Raw genomic sequence first — 21,796 nt, forward strand, 5'->3', positions numbered from 1 at the left:
GTTTTGTTATGTGATTAATTTTGTATAATTTTTTTACTGACAAAGCGAAAAATATATTCATTTATGTTTATCAATTGACTTGTACCGATAAGCAATAGGATCTGAGTTTCATAATTATGTATTGTTGTTGTTAATTTACGTCGCACTAGAGCTGCACAATGGGCTATTGGCGACGGTCTGGGAAACATCCCGGAGGATGATCCGAAGACATGCCATCACAATTTTGATCCTTTGCGGACGGGATGGCACCCCCGCTTCGGTAGCCCGACGACCTGCGCGCGAAGTCGAGCACTTTACGGTAGAACAGTTTAACGAGGACCAATACCGCACACCCTCGGTCCCTACGCAGACTGATCCAAGTGGGTCACCCACCCGCACACTGACCGCAGCCAGTGATGCTTGACTTCGGTGATCTGCTGGGAACCGTGTCTTAACGATCAGTCCACTGCGGGACCATAATTATGTATTTATGCTAAAAAAAATTATGAAATTAGTATTTTATTTAAGCTCACAAAGACTCACATAAAGCGAAAAATTTTACTGAAGTTTACTTAGAAATACTTTTGTTTTCTGTACAACGATCAAGAGGAGTATGTTAAAATCACTCTATCTTTATCCGTATTTTTTATTCAACTTTTTCTTCAGCATATTGTTCATAACTTAAATAAGAATAAATAATTAATTTTATAACGCATAATGCAACTCGAATTTATGATATATTTTTTTTTTAAGATTTTTTTTTTTTTTTTACTAATGACGAAATAACGAATAAACGAACGAAATAAAGTTCAACATCCTGAACTTTTTACGAAATGTAATTTTCTTTTTCTCTTTTACTTTTTCTGAACCGTTATATAATGAAAAATTGCAATTCGTATTGCATTGTGCGTGAGTTTATAAGTCATTAGAGTTGCGTTAAGCATAAGTCATAATATTTAGTCATTTTTAGTCAACAGCAAATTAAAAAAGAAAATTTCTTTAAAAAAAATTTTTTATATCATATATTTAGGGTTTTTTTTTTTTTTTACTAATGGTAATGACTAAAGCCGTTATATAGTGTAAAATTGCAATTTGAATTGCATTATACGTGCATTAATTATGAAAATTAATAACAGCACATACCAACACAAATAGCGCGTTTTTTCTAGCTTCGGCGTAAATATCTGTCAGAAATAGTAACCCGGAAGTCTTACATCGAATTTTGATCCGCAGCACCATCTGCGCACACGGTCAACTAACTATCCATATGCATGGGAAATTATCATTATGATGAAAGGGTAAAAACAATTGTGAAAAAAAGCATGTCAAAAGCATAAAAATGAAAATATTATTTAATCTGTTTAAAAAAGAAGAAAGAGTTTAGTAACAATTTCTGTCGTAAATTTTTATCAATCCTTCAACTTTAGATGGAGCTAAAGTAGTTGTGCGAGAACTTCTGAAGAAAAGCCAGCACCTATGATGGGAAGAAAATGAACAACAATTACATTTCTTACCAATTATGAATTTCAAAGCATTCAATAACCAGTACTGTTTAAAACATTTTTGGTTTTTAGAGAAATTTTATGCTTGAATCAGTAGTCTACTTATTTTTAAGACAGAAATGTAACTGAAATCTCACAAAAAAAAAGTTTTATGTTTCTTTTAATTTTAATTATTTGTGTATGAGATTTGTACAACATCAATTTCTGAAAACGCGTCAAAGAACAGATTTAATTAAATTATTTAAAAGTACTGTAATACAATAAAACAATATAAGATAAATTTTTCTTCTTATAGGCACTTTGAAATGCAGTATTCATTTATTGTTAAATATTCTCAGTTGTTGACCAGATCATCTTATTTAATAAAGCAACCTTGTGAGTACTTAAATAATATTTATACTTTTTTTTTCCAAACAGATTCTATTAGAGTTAAGGCATCAGGGTAATTTTTTGCTCACAATTAAAATATGTATTTAACCCTTTGAGGGGATTTCTTAGCAAAATGACTTATTTTAAACAAGATAAAAATGCAATAGATTTTATTTTTTTGCTGCACGTTTTCAAAATAACAACTTTATTTATTTTTAAATATAGAAACCGTGGTTTCAGACCGAGCATATGATAGATTAAAAAATTTTGCGAAGAACGTTAATAACAATGCGATGTTTGCTCGATGGAAGCTGATCAAATGATGTATTAAACTAAGTCTGGCTTAAATGGATCAAGGGGAAACTCGGGAGCGTTTAGTCCAATATTAACCTAAGGCAAGTATTCCAGCAAAAGTTAGTTAGACCAAAGGGGTCATGTTTGTTAAGTCTCCAAAATTCTGAAACCAACAGCAATATGGTCTTTATTGTTCCTCAGTCACCAGTACTTCCAAGACAGGCTGGAACCCAATGGTCAGAAAATAGGTATGCTTCAAGCTACCACCGAGGTTAGAGCTCCGGTTTTTCGCAATGAGAGCTCAGTGCATCCGTGACTACGTAAATAATTTAAATAAAAGGAGGGATCTGACCTAGTTTACACAACGTGAGATGATACTAAAAAATTAATTGGAAGAATATTTACAAACAGCAACTTTACATGTTTAGTATCTTTCATTGAAGTAATGACACAAAATCCACTAACAATAATTTTAAATTAAAGTGCTGTTGATTTCAGCTTTTCCAAACAGTTTGCATGTTTTAAGTGTTGATTTTACATTCGGTCTTTTTTTAAGAACCGGTTTGCACTGTCGTATACTGACTGAACTCTATCAGTGATTACTGTTCATGTGGATAGAATAATAGATAATAATTTAAGTGCGACAATAACGCCGTTAAAACTTTTTGTAAATTGAATAGGCGTCTCAAAATTGAGCCATTTTCCCTCTCTCTACACTTTGCCCCTCTCCGTTTCAATAGTGTCAACAAATCTTGCTTTATTCCCATCGCAGTGCGTCTCTATAATTCGAAGTTGAAATTTACTTAAGTGCGGAGAAATCAAGATTTTTTGAAACCATGGAAAAGGAGAGGAAATCATGTAAACTTGAGATGCCTACTCTTTTTGCAAGGAGTAAAAGTGGGTGTGTGTTTGAATAAAATATGTGTTTGATATAACCTATAGTGCTTGAATATAACCATACTGACTGACAAGATTTGTGTACCTCAAGCACCTGACAATGGCTGCAGCAATTACAGTTTCAAGCCAAATTTAAAAATCTATTGATTTCCAAACTTAAAGTACTTAATGATAATTTAATTGCTTACTGTCTTTCCTTTCTGACAATTCTGAGACCTTTGCTTGTATGATCGTACTCCAAAACTGGTGCATTTTCCGCATATCCTATGGATCTGCATTTTGGTTCTTCTACGCATTCTTTCTTGCATTCTTCTAAGTCATTGACAAGACCACCCAATTCGATTTTTTCGTCATGAGATACCTTCAAGATTCCACTTATGCCTCGTCTAAATGTATCTTCACATTCGGCATCTAAAAGGGATGTTATTATGTAATCAATCGTACGTACGCAGCAAGAATGACTAGGGTTTGTAGCACTATGATGACATGTCACTTTTTAAAATTTTCCTAAGGAGTGTTTAAGTTTTAAAAAAGCTAAGTTTTTATGTCGTCGATAAGATGTTTCTGCTTATTTAACCATCGGTTGATCTTTTTCTGGGAAGAAATATCTCCTAATACCTTTTTTTTTCATTATCTGACCAAAATGGGGATGGTTTCATAGTTTAACCTATGTCCCTTAGTTCAGTGTTCCCTAATCCGCGGATCAAATGGTACCGGGACGCCCATTTCATTGAAACTGAATTTAAATTCCTAGGTTTATACCCCAAATTAATTGTAAAGAATGGATCTGCTGCAAATTTGCCAATAAATCGGGCGAATCTAGCATGTTTGTGCAAGAAGAAGATCAACTGCTGGAGATTGCAAATGATGGCGGTTTTAAAACTACGTTCGAAACAACTACTCTGCCGGTGTTCTGGATTAAAGTCATGGCAGAATACCCGAGATTTCCACCACAGCACTTAAATCCCTATTTCCGACAACCCATCTGTGTGAAGTGGGGTTTTCTGCAGTAACAGCAACCAAAGCAAAGCAACGGAAAAAACTGGACGTAAGCAACACATTTCGGGTGTCATTGTCTCCGATTACCCCCCCCCCCCAANCCCCAGATGGAGCAGTCTCATTGCAAAGAAACAAGCTCAGGGTTCTCATTGATTTAACGTTCTAGTAAGTTAGAATGTTAAATCACACTATATTTATTTTTTGGTGTAACTGTATTTCATTTTGAAGGCATGTTTAAATACAATTAAATTAAAACTAATAAATCAAAATAATCTAAAATACAAGCTAATCTAAAATATAAAAAATCAACGTCCCCCCGCCCACAGCAGGCCACCGTAAAATTATCAAACATTGTCAGGTTCGCGGTGATAAAAAGGTTGGGGAACACTGCCTTAGTTCATATGGTTGGAAATATGAACTATGAGATGTAAGCGGATATTCTTCACTGGGCTGCCATCCCAATTCAATGGCAATATTTCAAGGAAGGCCCATTTCTCATCCAGCGAGTTAACACCTCCACTCACACATCGAGATTTGTACTTCCATGCTCTGAAGGAATAGGTAAACTGGATTAGCCTTCTCAGAGCCCCGATTTAAATCCCACAGAACACCTTTGAAATGAATTAAAAGGCGAATTGCCTAAATAAGCCGTCCTCACTGCATGCATTTACTTCAGCTGGGATGGACGAGCTGGGATCAGTTTCTTTGGACACCTGTCAAAAACTGGTGGAAATTCTCCCAGACGTGCGATGCCAAACCAACATCCTATTAATGTAAGCCTTAGGACTCTCCGAGTTCGTACTATTGAGTGTCCGGATATTTTGGCCAGATAGTGTACGCAACCTTTTGAATGATGGTACTACTATATTTACTTGCCGCGATGCCTCAGGGGATAGAGCTTTTGCCTTCCAATAAGGTGAACCGTGTTCGAATCCCAGCGATGGCTGGTAGTCCGGCTGGCTAGCCTGCTTGCATCAACCACAGTGCAGACGTGAAATATTCTCAGTGGTAGACAGATCATCGGTAAGAGTCCCTTCGCCGTGGTCTTCCGTTCCCGTGGTCTTCCTCTGCAAGCGCAAATGTGGGTTAGTTCCATCCAAAAGTACTTAGCAAAGGCAAAACTTCTCCCAATACTTGATCCACGAGTTGCCTTGTCTTCTGGATTGGGTTCAAAATTACATAGCTGCGGAGTTGAGCATTATTAGTCGTAAACCCAAAAATTGGGTCGGCCGTTCAACGACGGTTATAAAATGAAGTAAAAAAATATATTCACTTTAGTTTTCACGTTATCAAGCATTTCTATTTTTCATTTGGGCTTACCTAAATCTTCTTTCAGTCGATAGTATAGCATTTTGTAGGAACTGGTCTGTTTTGTTAAACCCCTATGGTACATCAGCATGGCTGATTTCAAATAGTTTGCGTCCATCGGGTCATAGATACTGGCATTCCCGGCCACAGTGTGGAAGAAATCAAGGGTACCGCGTAGGTGGTCAAACAACTTCAAAAGCTAATGGAAATGAAAGCAATAATGTACAAAATATAACAATAGTATATAATATAGTATAATCAGATAATATAACATGATAATTCCTAATTAAATCGTCTTTCTCGAATCAATTGTCAAAATGAATGACGAGAAACATTTTTTTTATAAATTTTTAATCCATTTTATCATACTCATTTTATCATATGCTGATCTTTATTTTAACGTGAAACCTCTTTCGAATAATGTGGTGCACAAGGCTGTCATCTGACTATAAGTGGTGAGATATATTGCACGCACTAGAATTTTCTAACAAATTTGTTAGAGTACAACTCTGCAATCAACATTTTAAAAAAGGTTATTTAATATTAAGTTTTGTTTTTGAAAAATATCAATTATTTATTATTATCGTATTTAAAAGGTAATTGCGCAATGCACATGTATTTTATCATGCATGTCTTTAACTCCTTACAAACTATTTACCAATAATATCATATCACTTTATTCAGCTGAAACATTAAAAGCGTCGAAGACATTTAAAATAAATAGAAATGATATTTTTCTGCCAAAATTTTAAGTTATCAAAAATTAATCAACTCATAGCTTTGTAAATCTGAAACCCGAACCAGAAGCCAGAGTGAACTCCTGAATAAAGCATTAAAATTTACTTGTTTTCTTGGAGGAAATGGAAATTATAAATAGAAAGCAAGTTCTTTATCCTATACTCGTGATCCGTGAATCGTGTCTCGGATCTCCGAGACACTAACTGTTCTAAATGCTTACCCCACAACCCCACTTAAAATAGTTTTACCTCGTAACCATTGCCACTGACAGCGGAAGGTGAAGTAGTTCTTCTAATGGATGATTGACCGTGTAAATCTAAGCACATGTGGCGCTAGTGGTTAAAATTCGTCGTAAGACTGCCGTGTTACTACTTTTGATTGATTTTTACAACTGAGTCTGAAAAAGTCCGACATCCAATATTATTATACAGTGAAACCTACCAAGTTCACCATCACCACCCTTGTAAGTTGGGCACCTGCATAAGTTGACCTCAATTATCAAGAACGGAATTTTTCCTATATAATATAAAGAAGCAAAACCTTTGTAACTTGACCACCTGTCTATCTTGTATGTTGACCACTGAAATAAAGGCCTGTTTAGACGATCCAATTTCTTGCACAAAGATTGATTGATATTGATGGAAACTTGTTTTGCTTTGAGCTTTGATCGTGTAAACAAACATCCAAGAACTTGGTCCAACTTCTTGGACGATAGTAGAGCATGTTCTACTTACCATCCAAGTTTTTTCTCCCTTAACCAATCAGCGTCTTAGGTTTTGTGACGTCAAGAATCAGGCAGCAAATTATGTCATCTTCTTGTCTGTTTTCATATATTTTAGTCCAAATAAATTGATCTGTTGCGGTTTATTTGTGTTATTATGATTTTATTTGAATTTATTTAGTAATTTTAAACTTATGTAAGTATTATTTTATAATGTTGAATATGAACAATGCGCATGCGCAAGTTTTTCTTTCAACGAATCAGCGACATTCAAGAACTTGGATAGTGTCAACAAATCATTCAATTTCTTGGACAGAGAAATCCGTCCAATTTCTCGGATTCAAGAAATTGGACTGTGTAAACAGGCCTTAAGTCAATTTTATCTAGGGGTATTATGAAATTCTATTCTAAAACTTTCATAAGTTGACCAGAAAAAAAAAATTTCAGAAAATTTTCTGTCATTTTGGCAATGTATGTTAAAATTTCACTTGTTTGCCGAAATAGTGTAAAGAGCTTATCTAAGCCCTTTTGTGAGTTGAGCATCAGGGGAAACTGTAAGGGGTCAGCTTTTGACCATTTCTTTCATCCGTTCATTGAAAACAGATGTGTTAGTTGAAAAGTTGCTCTTCCAGTTGCAATAGTGAACATTTGAATAAATGAATGCTCTGAAATATGCTTTGATCCTTTATTTATGGTCTTTGATTTTTAAGTGTAGTAAATAAATTTTAAAGTGTTCAAATAACTTTATTTTGTTAAAGTTTTCAAATTACATGTTTTCGTGTTTTGATATTTTAAGAAATTATATTTATTAAACACTTCACATGCATAACTAACGAAATAATTTTTTAAAAAAAAATTAGTTAAATATTAGAATTATATGTATCAAATTGAAGTTCATTCAGTTTTAAACACATTTCTTAAGATACTCATTTGCATATTTTCTGAATAAAATTTTTAAGTCAAGTAAAAAGAAAATTAAATATACAGCAACATGATATAGGAAACGAAAAAGTAAACAATAACCCACCCCCTCCATAAGTTGACCACTTGTCTAAGTTGACCACTAAAACAATGCACCACAAGTGGTCAACTTACACAAGTTTTACTGTATTTATATACGGTTATATGCTTACATTGTTTCAATTTAATTTCAACGAAACAAGCAACAAATGAATTTGGAAAAATTTCTAAAGCATGCTATGATTCTATCAAATAATAACAAATAGCAATATTGTGCACTTATGTAACCAAATAAGGGATAACATTCAAATCATGGCAAACCTTACACTTTATTGATGTTGTGATGTTAATTATCTTACATTTGCTTTAGGCTCAAGACCTGTTAGAATTTATAAATTAGAGAAAGCTCTTATGAATGGTAAAATTTTACGCGTTAATTTAAACACGAATCACAATAATAAAACTTTTTAGAATATTAAGCCTGTTCACACATCGCCTCGTAAGCATAATATAAGCGGAGGAATACATTAGAAGTTTTGTAAATTTCTTCCGGTTTTAAGAAGCTTGTTATTGTTTACATTTAGTCAACCATCCATCGACAGAAGTACATAGAAACTTTTTCGTTTTGAAAAGTAACAGATTACCATAAAAGGATCAATAATGGAGTTAAAGTCTAGGACACCTTACGACAACCCACATCTCAATCCGTGGTACACACTTTGTGAGCCCTGCTTTTATGCTATGTATATTGCTATTCGACACGACTTTTACTTCAGGTTTTTTAATTAAGAATTTATTAGTTGTTGTTGTGTTGTAGTTCATTTAAGTCTCACATCCCTGAGGTTGATCCGAAGACTTGCCATCGCAATTTTGATTCACTGCAGAGGGGATAGCACCCCCGCTCGATGTAAGTAAAAAAAATCGCCACATTTTATCAATGATTGGGTACAGTCACTACTTACCTTGTCTTCTTGTTCATCGGTAAATTCAGTCAACGAGTTGGATAACCATTTCCTCATGACTCCCATTGAAAACCTCAAGTCATCATACATTTCATCAAGGATTTCCATTTCTTTGTCCAACTCACTATTTAAAAAAGAATTAAAAATTAAAAAGAAAAGATATAAAAAATCTTTATTAACTATAATCACAAATTTTAATAATTTAAAAAATTCGCTGGACAGAGCTATGGGAAGGGAAATTTGTTTCATAAGAATTTATTCATTGTTGCTTGCAAATTGATGACTATTTTTTTGAATCAATTATTTATTACAATCATTAATAGTTATATTTCTTCAATTTATTTGGACAGATATGCACAACTAAAATCAGCGTTGTGTGATGTCACCAAATTTGTTTTCCGAAGTTGTCTGAAACAGCATGGTTATTTTGCTGAAAGTGTTTCGATAAACTTAAATAGTGTAATAATGTAAAGTAATTGAAATTTTTAAAAAACCTGAGCTCGTAACTAAAGAAATTCGGTCATGTATTATTTTCGGGGATGAATGATACTAAGTAAAGTTAATTTTCTTTTGATGCCTCCCTCCCACTGAACCGTGACCTTAGTGCAGCTAAATTAAAGGTCATTTCTGAGCGGGTCATGCTTAGCTTCAAACTTGGTGTTCCCCGTAGAAAACAGCTAGCTGAGATAAAAAGATACCATAAAAATTATACAAATTATACTGGGGTCGTGAATTCGATCCTTATAGCTGTTAAAACAATTGATGTATATACGCAGCAAATGGCACTTTAAATCAGTTGTCGTTGAAAGTCTTCTCGTTGGCTACGGTGTGGAAATTTGGTGAAAGGGGTATCTATAGATTAGGCGTTGTCCACGTCACCTGACTGGAGAGAAATTACGTGGCATTTTAACCATGGCTGGTAAAATATAACCGCCGGAAAACGATGCTAGGTGCTAGGCCATTGTTGGCTGATATGCGAAAGCGTTACTTTTTTTTTATTCGGCTCATATTTTCTATCGCAAAACTCGAATACGCCATCTGGGAAAAGACTGGTTCTATGACTACGACCTCCTCCATCACCTCTCCTCTGGTGTATGGGAATATATTGCGATGTTTTTCACTTCCATAATACCTCTCTCTCTTTTAGGCTGTTAAAAAAAAATCTTCTTTTTTTTCTTTTCTTTTTTTTTTTACATTTCACAATGTTTACTTTAGGCGCTATGTTTAATGAAGTTTTGAGTTCCATATAGTTTCCAAACTTAAACAATGTTAATTGGTTTGAAAATCAAAACAGAAACTAGCGTACTCCCAATTTCTATGAGTATCTACGCATTTACTGTTGAAAGCATGAGAAGTGTTGCCGTAGGTAAAGCTCATTTTGATCGCAAATAAAACGAAAGTAGTCTTACTGGTGTGGTCTTACAGATGGAAATCGGTTGTCAAGCTTGCGCAGAGGTCTAAATTCCACAAAAAGCGGACGTCCAACTAGTCCCACGTCAAATTCAAATGCCTTGATGGCTTCCCATAGTTTGTCAGGCGTCGAAATATCTTCTGCAACGGGATGGCTCGAAAACCTTTTCACTTGGACGTTTATTGTATCCTTCAAATCTGGATGATTTTTAATGGTTTCGAAAGCTTCATTCCAAAGACCTGTGTGCATCAGAAATAAAACTTTTATTGAAAACCATTAATAAAGTGAAGTACTACCTTTGCAAAACAGGTTGAGGAATGCAGAACCGCTCTCTCGGATTTGAAAAGAATTTTTAATTTATGTTTTTAAAGTTTTAATGATTGCGCGTCATACGACCGCACTATACTTTTCGTGAAAGATTGAAAATAATGGCAGTTGCGTATATCGACTTAGGTGCGCCCTCCCGCAAGAATTATAAACGCGCCCTATTTTAGACTTACCACAATATTTTTAAAATTATAATATGAGATAAGAACACTGTGAATAGACATTCGGGATACATTCGAGAAGTCAAAATTGTTGGGATTTTGGAAATTCGTAGTGATAATCACCGAAAAAAGCGATCGAAAGATTACATTTATTTAGATGTGCCGCGCTCAAAAACGTAATTTTTTGTGTGTGGAGAAAACAAAATATAATAGTTTTTTGTTTTTGTCCTTTTGTTTCAGGTTCAGGTGCTACTGCGGGCACCAGGTTGCGCACCCATGTGCATTATTTATTGATCTTGCGCCCTCAAACCTCCTGCCCCCCACGTGGGGTTCTTACTTATGTCACTGAATAATGGGGTCACTTTATTAGATTAAGAGAAATAGTGCTTCGTATTTTTAGAACTTTTATAGTTTTTTCCTTGAAATCATATTGCAATAAGTTTTTGCTATTTGTGATTTTGAGTAAATAATTTAAAACTATACATTTGTCCGCTTTTGGATTTTATTAAAATTTTTCAAATTTATCAAATTATTTTTATCAATTATTATTTATCAATTATTTTCGATATTTATTAAAAAACTAAGAACTGACAGAAGTAAAATACTTTATTACCTTCAAAAAACTGCTTATTGTATTGGCATAATGATATAAAAAGGATAAATATAACGCATGCCTAATGTCACAAATTGTGATTGGATGATGGCCTTATATTTAACATGTATCGAAAGACAGAGTAAATATCCATCCTCAGTTTAGTTCAGAACGTTAAAGAGAAAGGATATTCCGAATTTTCTTTCCCGTCTCCTCCGGTACCGTTTATCCACCAGGGGAGAGCAGAAATCGATAATTGCAACATGCACCGAAGAGCCATTACATTATGACCACCCTCCGTCTATAACAATGGGCTCGCCCAGGTTTTCATGGTTTAATGGAACAATGTTTTCATGGGGCACATTAGGACCCATAATCCTCATAGAACAATCCCTGACGTCTGTAAGCTACTTGAACATAGTTCACCCATTCATGGCAACGGTTTTTCCTGCGGGGGATGGTGTTTACCAACAGGAGAATGCACCAAGTCATAAGGGTCGAATCGTCATGGATTGGTTCGAGGAACATTCCAGTGACTTTCAAGTCATGTCTTGGCCCCCAAATTCACCTAACCTTAATCCAATAGAGCATTTGTGGTCCTACTTGGAAAACCAAATTCGTGCTGCCACGCAATGCGAGGGAATTGCAGGACCAGTTGGTGAGCGCTTGGTACCAGATACCTCAGACTACCTATCAGCACCTTGTGGAATTAATGCCCCGGGGGGTGCTAGCAGTTTTAAGGGCTAAAGGTGGTCCTACATGTTATTAGCAGGGTGGTCATAATGTAATGGCTCTTCGGTGTATATCTATCAAAGGGTACATCAAGATCAAGTGCTTGATGCTGGATATTTTGGATAGTTCAGTGTTGGCGCGAAGCGCCACTAACTGATTCGTCGAATCTGTGATGCCCTGTGTTCTGAGGTCATAAGGGAATAAGTTTATGCTAGTATCAAGATTATATACTAGTGAATTGATGTTTAATAATCGTGATCGTAAATGTGAATCGTAATATGTGATTGTCAACATTCACCGGTGAAAGTCAACAACCACCAATTTCGGTCATTCACAGTAACATGCACATCATTTACATAATAACCTCATCAGGACGTTTATTTCATACTTTGCCTAAATAGCATCCGGTTTTCAATGTAACTTGCAGTGAAGCAAATGGCAAATGAATTCGGAAGACACAGCAAGCTTGCTGTGATGCTACTCAAAATAACCGACTGTGCTATTTTACACAAATATAACCAAATAAAGGATAACACGAAAAACATGACTAACTTTGCGCTTTTTTTTATGCTGTGATATTAATTTTGTTACATTTGTTGTAGGCTCATGATCTGTTAGAATTTATAAATTACAGAAAACTCTTATGAATGACAAAATTATGAGTAATTTTAAACACAAATCACGATAAAAAAAAGTTCCTGGAATATTAAGCCTGTTCACACATTACCTCGTAAGCATGACATAAGCGGAGGGATACAGCGGAAGTGTTCTAAATTTCTTCCGGTTTTAAGAAGCATGTCATTGTTTACATTAGTAAAGTAAGTAGTGAAGGTTTGTTTTTTATTGAATTTTTGAAAAATCTTTTGTTTTTGCGAAATTAAACGACGGTATAATTTTTTAGTTTACTCCAGATCAATTTTTGCTAGTTGAAGCAAAATTAAAAATAAATTTTAAAACATGGGAAAATGTACAGCATTAAAATATCTCTCCAAAATAAGTAACTGTATCATTTTATTCTTTTAAATTTTTTAAGGAAGAAAAATGAAAGCACTAAAAATTATGAAGCGCTGTTTGTTTCAATCTAAAGGTGCGACGCTGTTATTTTCGATCTTTCTTAAAAAGTATAGTGCTGTAAAAGTATACTATATCATCAAAGGTTTGAAAATGAAAATTAAGAATTTAATCGAGTTTCAAGATGACTAAGAGACCAATCTAAATTTAATTCTTCCCCCGTCATCTTGGGTTTTAAGTTGCATTTTTGGTTTGAAATTTATTTTTCTTATCATTATTTAAAATGAAAAGAATATTTATTACCTACTGTCTTTTCAGAAATTGTTCCCATTACTCCTAATTTCGATGTCAAGATGTCCCTGACAGTCTTATCGTCGTCTGGGTGAGTGCAGATCACTTTATAGAATATAGCACTCCATCCACCATAGATGGCAGATGCGGCATAATGAGTACGACTCCTTTTAATTTGCTCTGACCATTGGGGGATTAGCTTTGCGTTGTCACTTAACTCTCTGTAAACCTACAAAATATACAATATAAAAAATTTCCATGTATCTTAAAATCAAAAATGGCGGAAACTGCTTTATACCAATCTGGTGTAGTGTTGTGAAACACCACAGAAAACTCTTAGTTCTTGGAGTTTACAACACAATCAATCAGTGGACAGTTCTTGACGACATGAAACACCAAAGAGAATCTTTCACACTATTTAGCGTCAATTTTTAGCATTCAGTAACACTAAAATTTACAATTAATTTAAAATTTAAAGTTAAATTTACAAGTAAGATCTGATACATATAAGAGTCAGTACTATAAACTACCAAGTAGGAATCATTTATTTAGGATGCTCATTTACACTAATTCATAAAATAAATTTAGTTGATGCTAATTGTTAATCAAACATACACTACGCACACAGCTCAGAGAGAATATTAAGCTAAATTTGAACAAGGCTTAACAAAACGGTAACGGATGCAAATTATATATTATAAAATTATTTAATAGTGTTGACAGATATTTAAAAATTAAAATATAATTCGCCTTATTACAAAAGTAAAGCAGCGTGAGGAGAAATTAGCTTGTATGGGCAAGGCCTTATTTATAAGGCCTGAGAGGCCCAGGTCGACGGCCCCACGTTTCTGGGGGCCCCTTAAATGTTTCAAATATATTATATTTGCGTTTTTCCTTAAGAATTATCTATTAAAAATAAGAGTTAACTAAAATTGAAATAAGTATAACCATAAATTTACTTATATATCGTAATTTAATTATGTTAAAATAATTTAAAAACTCTTCACAATTAAACAGCATGTAACTTTGGTTTAAAGTAACAATCAGCACCCTTGATAGTTTTATGCCTAGGGTCAACGCTTTCCTAGATAAAGCCCTGTGTATGGGAGTAATTAGCTTAGGTAAAAGTTATGTTAACACGTACCCGCGAACCATCCTCATGTGTTTGGTATACATACCCGATTCCGCTTTTTCTGCAAATTTTAACCACAAATTCTTGTAACTGGACGACTATTACGTACCGCTGAGATGTAATGGCACTGTGTATTAATATTAGAGATGATCGTGTGCCTTATTTGATGACACGCCATACCACCACATCTGCTGTAGAAACGGCCAGCTGCTGGACAGCGTTGGTAGGATTGACACCTGCCTACCGCTACCTCCATTTGAAGTGGTGTCTCTCTGTGAAAAATCCAAATTTCATTTGGGTAGTGATAACCATCGTGTACGAGTGTGGAGGCCCTATGGTGAACGCCTCAATCTTCCCTACGCTACAGAGCATCATACCACTTCTACAATTGGTGTGATTCTTTGGCGTGTCATCGCATATGACATACGTCAATCACCCCAAAAATTGACTTGGTAACATGGCAGCCAGTGCACGGAACTGCACACACGGCTTCTGTGTGGCGGTTGATGGTTTCCGTGTCTGATCGGCTTGGGACCTTCGGATCTCTGGAGTTCTGGGGATGTATTTTTACGCAGTGGGCGAGAAAAGTTGTAAAACCGCTTCACAGGTCTGTTGGCCACATGTGGTGACCAAACCAATTGTGTTGCCACTCATAGCAGAGCTCCAATGTACCATTTTCAACCAGACAATGCTTGCTTGATTATCAAAAGATAATACCCAGCAAGGGTGACACAGGAATGCCTCCGTCACATTTCTCTACACACTTCCTTGGCCTGCTAGATCACCAGATCTGCCACCGAACTATCATATCTGGGACTAGTTGAGATGGCTTGTTGGACACCTTCCAAGTTTAGTCAATTTAGTGGTGTGTTACAGCAACTGTATTACAGCAACAAGTGAGATGCCGCAGGACATTAAAAGAGACTACCCCAACACATCATTCTGTATTCGCGTTAGAGGAATCCCAAGAGGGTACTGAAATCTTCTTTCATTTGTAATCTTAATAGTAATAAATTATCATTTCGCTTTGATTTTTAATTCACTTACTTATATCAACGTTGCACTTTGGTATGTAAAATTTCGTTTCATTCTGATAACTCTTTCTAGGTGCGCTAGTTTTTATGGCAATGAGCGCAAATTAGGAAGCTAGATCAACAACAAACTCGCAATGATCAGACTATAATTGACATTTCCCTTTATCCTTCTTTGACTTTTTATTGTTCATTTTCAATTATTTATTTTTCTCTGGTAACTATTTACTGTTTTTCAAGCTGCTTTGTGTTGCAGTGAACTGTATATATGGATTAGTTTCCTAATTCATACGTAACAACATATGTCCATATGTATAGATTAGTTTTCAAATAAAGTCATAAGGGACACAGCAATTACAGCATAGTATATTTACAACAATAATAAATAAATGAATTATTAAAAGAAAGCAAATAAAGAAATTTCACAGTGGTATTTGTAATTAACTGCCTCACCGTTTGATAAAATGATGAAACTACGATGGTTGTAGCTTTCGATTTATGTTGAGTCTTAAGAAGTCCGTCAAGGCCCAAGGTGCCTGAGGCTGAACTCAGATGATTCGATTTAATTCGCAACACTAAATCAGCTGGAAGTCCTACGTAAGAGTATGGATAGACATTCTGGTCCAAAATGTTGTACGTTGAGTTCAGAACATGCAACGGAACCTAAAGAGTAAATATAGCATAGCACGAATGAATAGTCATGAACAATAAATACAACTAGTAAATCTTGAGTTCTCATAGTATGTTTTAGTTGTTGAGTTTTCATAGCACATAAAAAGTAGTTAAAATGTATTCTAAATGTAAAATGTAAGTAAGTTCAAAATAAGTAATAAAAAGTATAGGAGTAAAAATGTACCTCCGTATAATCCTGACTGTCATAGATATCTCCCCCGATATCATACGTCCTCAAATCAATAGTTCTGCCAAGAATGACAGACATCAAAAAAGGTATGACCACGCTTACCATGGCTGATTCTACAGTATAAATAGAAACATAAATTATGAAGCAAAAATTATGAATTTCGTCTAAAATTTAAACATTGAACCTTTTTGGTTGGCAAAAAAGTCGAGTTGATAATCTTTTCTCCACACAAAATAAACTTTAATCATGTATCCTACATTCTGTTCGATGACCTTTTGTCTGGTAACTTTAACATCCTGAGCTCATAGAATCTTCGGGCCTTATCAGCTTAAAAATGTCAATCAAGTGCGATTTGGTGTCATAGCTCGTATTGAAATTTTTACCATTTAAAAAGTTTTGTACACACCGAAATAGACGATATTTCGTTTTTGCAAGGTCAGAGATATATGGGGGATGCGACATCACTTCCCGACCAAGGTCCAATAATTTCTCTCGTGTCGTCTCATTGAGTGGTTGAACACAATTCCTTTGCGATATGTGATCCTCGACCTAGTACGCTAGAATTATATATTTCGTAATTTACAAAACATTTTAAATGGTAAAAATTTAAATGATGACATCAAATCGCACTTAGTTCAGTTTTCAAGCTCATGAGTTTTATTTCATACTAAAAAAAAAAAAAATTGCTTTTATTATAACCTAATACATTTTATCTTTGAGTTCCAAATTAAAAGAGTTTTTAGAATTTGTTGATTATCGATATTGAAATATCAAACCTGATTTAAACTAAATTTAATACCAAGATTTCTATTATGATACCAAGTTTCTATTATACCCCATACCATACCATTTGGCACATAATCCTGGTGTTCAAAATTTAAGAGAATTTTTAGATTTTGCTGATTATCTATACTGAACTATTAGACCTGTTTTAAATTAAATTTGGTACCTAGATAAGTTGACATAATGTAAACAAAATATTCATTCAACAATTATAATTCCCGCACATGATGTTGCGTAATCGTTTTCTGAACGTGTGAAACAGTGTTTACAGGATCGAACAAAAATTGGTCTCTTAATCTCTTAGTCTTTAATGTAATAATCTCTTAATCTTAATCTTAAAATCTTTTAATCTTTCAATGTTATTCAGGTCATTAATCGTGATTTCATCCGAAAAATAAAGCAGTTTAGATGTTTCTACGGCAGTTGATCCACTTGTTATGCTGTTTTCAGGTTCTAGTTGTCTTCTCCGACAACTGCGAATTCCAACTGTCCTACCCAAGGATACAGTTAGATGGGAGTTTAAAGTCTTTGAACCTTTATAAGGCATGTATTGTACACCTTACACACCTTATAAAGGTGCCCATAGGTCTATAGTCATGATATACTATAGTCATGATATACTATAGTCATGATAAAAAGGTGCCCATAGGTCTATAGTCATGATATAAATTCATATAAAGTCTACGAAACGCAACTTAATGTGACCAGAGGTCTGTAGAGGTCGCTAACCAATACCCATTAAAGAATTATTGGCATTCTTCAATATCAATGTATCGACCAGAGACCCTCCACTGCCTGAGAATACAACCTTTATGGAAACGGAAGTTAATGGTTTGGGAAGGAATCATGATAGATGGCCCCAAGTTCCTTATAAGAGGCCCTATTAATAGAGTATAGAGATAGGTTTTCAGAACCCTACATTCACTTTTTCGGGATTCAGTTTCTTAAATTTAATATTAATGGATTACAGCGCTCTGCCTAATAGACCTCACTATGGGGATAATTTTCAAAAATATGAAAATATTAACAGGGTATATCTGTCAGCTAGATCACCAGACCTGAATCCAGAACTATGTGTGCTCCTTTGAGACCTTATTTGCGGTCATTGTATGAACTAGTACAAGAGAATCTCCGTGTCTGGCTTTAGTTCCTATGTAAATTCTCGCACATGTAAATTCTCGCTCTTTTGCAATGGTTCCCCTATGATTTTCTCATAAAACTATACGACTTTTCTGCCAAGAGTGTTGTTTTTGTTATAAATTATGTTTGCATTTGAAGATTTGTAGACTCACATGTGCCGCCCCGCTAGATTTATAAGCACATTCTATCTTAGACTTATCATAAAAAAAATTTATAACCATAGGAGTATGAAACAAAAACACTGAGGTCAAGAGATATTTGGATGTTCACAATCATTGATTTTATTTTAATTGAAGATAATTAAAATCGCAATTGTGATGAAAAGGCAGACTCAAGTTACTGAATTGAAACATTGAACTTATCATACTGAAATGAATTCTTTTTTCTAGTAATAGGAAACAATAACTCGCTATCTTATAATAATTATATTCGAAGTATAGTTAAGGGTTATTATTATTTAAAAACTGAATTAAAAATATTTCAGAGGTAAAATTTTTTTTTTATTAATTTTAAATCGTTTTTATGGTCAGTGTGCCTTCAAGCCTCGTACGCCCCTTCGCACCGCACGGATTGCGATGGAGTTTTTTTACACCATTACGCTTTCTTTCGTTTTTCTTTTTTTTTTTTTAAAAAATTGATGAATATTTAATTTTTGTTGTTTTTTTCATCACTTATTTTCAAATTCAACACAGAGAACAAGTCTTAATTTTTGGTCGTAAATAGAGGAGGTCGCCACATAGAGGTGGCCTTTCCTGGATTTTTCACTGAGCCCCGCTCACCAACCTTCATTATTATTCATTGTTTTTCTTTCCCCTAAAAAAATGATATGTTCCACAAAGAACATTTTCTAAATAAAATATAATAATTTTAAGCAATAAAATGCTGTTAAGAATCATAGCGAGTACTTACGAGTTAAGTACTTGGAGGGGGGAAAATGAAGCTTAGGAATGTATGTATTCAATGCATGTATACAGTAAAGTAATTTTACGGCTAAACGATTTCATTTTTATCAGTTCAAATAAGAAAAAAATTTTATCTTTCGTAATTTAATTTAATTTTTGTATTTTTAAACTTTTAATATAACTGTTTAGATTATTATCTGAGAGCAATCTTCATTCTCTCTTCTTATCTTTTTATTTTTTTAATTAATTATTTTTGTTAATTTTGGAATAAAGCGCTAGCTTATAAAATAAAGGTCTCGATAGAAATGAATAAATTTTCGTACAAAAATGGATAAAAGGTCTTTTAGAGCAATAAGTTTAGAACTAATTAAAATTTTGAAGAAAAAAATAACTCAAGTGCGGTACGCAAATAAAAAAAACGGACCACCTTGAATAACGTTTGATCTAATGATAGGATTTTCACATTCTAGGACTAATTCTAAATAGCTCGAAGAATTGACTTTAAATATGCTAATTAAAGACAGCGGACGATATTTTAAGTTACGGAATCATACACAGAAGCGTACTTTCTCTGAGTAAACATTTATTTTTTTCCACGGTAATTCGTATTTTTGACCCCCAAAATATCGGGGGTAGCCGCAATCCGGGAAGTATGGTCCCAACAGTTTGGCCAGGACATCGCTCCAAAATTTGGACCAATTAATTTTAATTTTACCTTTTGCGTATTTCGCTATATCTCGAGAACTTTTGTAGCGAATTGAAAAATGTTTGCAAACAATTATAAAATTCGTTTATCCAAAGATAATTCCATGCAAAAAATAACTTTTTGTAAATATTTATTATTTTATTTAATAATGGTGAAAAAGTTTGAATTGTAAGGTGTAAAATTTTTTACCTCATTTTAGAGAACATAATTTTATATTGCAAAATACAAAATTTGAGCGAAATTGGTCAAGTAGTTCTTGAGAAATTGAATTTCAAAAAATCAAATACTTAAAAAAAAAAAAAAAAAAAAAAAAAAAAAAAAAAAAAAAAAAAAAAAAATTCGCACTGCACATTAATAAAAATTTTTTTTCAGGGCTTTAATTTTCAACTTGGTATTTGCGATACTGCAAGCTGCAAAGCGACTGCTTCTTCTTCTTCTTTTTTTTTTCTTTTTTGCTACAAGTTTCACAGTTATATTCTCGAACAAACTATTGAACATTAAAAATTTATTTAATTCTATCATATTCCTTAAGCATATTTTCTCTCTTACTTCGTAATTTCAAGTTTTTGAGTCTTATAATTTTTACACAGCAAAATTAAAATGCTATGTAAATTTTAAAAACCAAAGGAACAGCGGCGTTAGTGGATCTTACAATTACAATAGAAATTTTTTTCACAACAATTATCCTGTACTTAACCATAACTTTTTAAAATGCTAACATATTTCTATGCATTGTTCCTGAATTTTATAGAATGCTTAGTCATTTTATGGATGTCTAATGTTCATAGACAAAACTTGTATTATTGTATAATTTGCATAGCCATTATAGAGAATGCCTGCAGACAATGTGAGAAAGATTTTTATTTTCGTTCTATGCCGATCTGTTATAGGTATTCTATAGTAAATCATGATTCTTACATAGATATCACATGACCACATTATTTTATTTTATAAGCGTCATTAAACAGCCGAACCAATCATGAGTTTATGACTTTCAATGAATAGCCTCGAAATTTTGAATCCAATTCAGAAGACAAGGAAACTCCTGGATCAAGCATTGGGAGAAATTTTGCTTTCGGGGAGGACTTTTTGATGGAATTAACCCACATTTGCGTTACATGGAGAGGAATACCACGAGAACCTCCCAATGCAAGGGGACTCTAACCCAAGATATTTTATGTCAGCACTGTGGTCGGACTGAAACTAGTATCATCCAGCCATCGCTGGGATTCGAACCCGCAACCTCATTGGGAGGTGAGTGCTGTATCCGCTGAGCCACCACGTCTCTGGTCACATTATTTGTAAAATTTGCTTTGAAAACTGTGTCGATAATTTTTGTTTGGAACCCGGAAAAACAATTTTAAAATTTTGATTCGGGCAAAAAATTTACTTTTTTGTTAAATATCTAGAAATCATTCAATGTGAAACAATATTTGATAAAAGTAGGCATAGAAAGATAACACACATTATTGTAGTTTTAAACACATACTGTAGTTTTAAAAATAACTCACCTTTTAAAGATTCCCTTGATAAATAAGTAAAGAGCGTTTGGTTTTCCGTTTTATTGATATATATACAGGTGAACTACACCATGTGTTGCTCGAAGATAACGAAAAGTAACATCTGCAATTTCCGTAAAATATTAAATCAATTCAGGAGTAACAAAAGAGTTTATCGGAGCTGATAGCATTGATTTGCATATATTAAGCAAAATTCATCGAAATATTTCAAACATATTCCTAAATCTTGTTACTATACTAACTCCAGCAATTAAAATGCCATATTTTTCCAGACATGCAAGACGAATATAAGAACTAATCATTGGGGTTGCACATTAATATTTGAGTGAGGCGAAAAAATTATATCGAAATCTGATGAATAGTTATAGAAGAAAATGCGCGTAAAAAACGTCAATGACCTTTCTGATTGCCGTCAAAAGCTGAGAGATGTTGAAAAAATTCTAAGACCACATGTTTAGAAAAGACT

The 21,796-nt window shown here is 34.0% G+C and overlaps 1 protein-coding gene across 1 annotated transcript; it reads right to left on the reverse strand.

Moving 5' to 3' along the window:
- Positions 1-1,314: 1,314 nt before the first annotated feature.
- Positions 1,315-21,437, reverse strand: LOC107453785 (uncharacterized). Its single transcript, XM_043052619.2, has 9 exons — positions 21,322-21,437; positions 16,274-16,392; positions 15,871-16,080; positions 13,267-13,483; positions 10,139-10,379; positions 8,730-8,853; positions 5,361-5,547; positions 3,230-3,452; positions 1,315-1,453 (listed from the first exon to the last, which is right to left on the reverse strand). Exons 2-9 carry the CDS (start codon positions 16,382-16,384, stop codon positions 1,360-1,362), a joined length of 1,407 nt encoding a protein of 468 aa, XP_042908553.1. The 5' UTR covers positions 16,385-16,392; positions 21,322-21,437; the 3' UTR covers positions 1,315-1,359.
- Between the last annotated feature and the right edge of the window lie 359 nt (positions 21,438-21,796).

The sequence above is a fragment of the Parasteatoda tepidariorum genome, chromosome 1 (genome assembly GCF_043381705.1).
Source record: "Parasteatoda tepidariorum isolate YZ-2023 chromosome 1, CAS_Ptep_4.0, whole genome shotgun sequence".
Classification (NCBI taxonomy): Eukaryota; Metazoa; Arthropoda; class Arachnida; order Araneae; family Theridiidae; genus Parasteatoda; species Parasteatoda tepidariorum.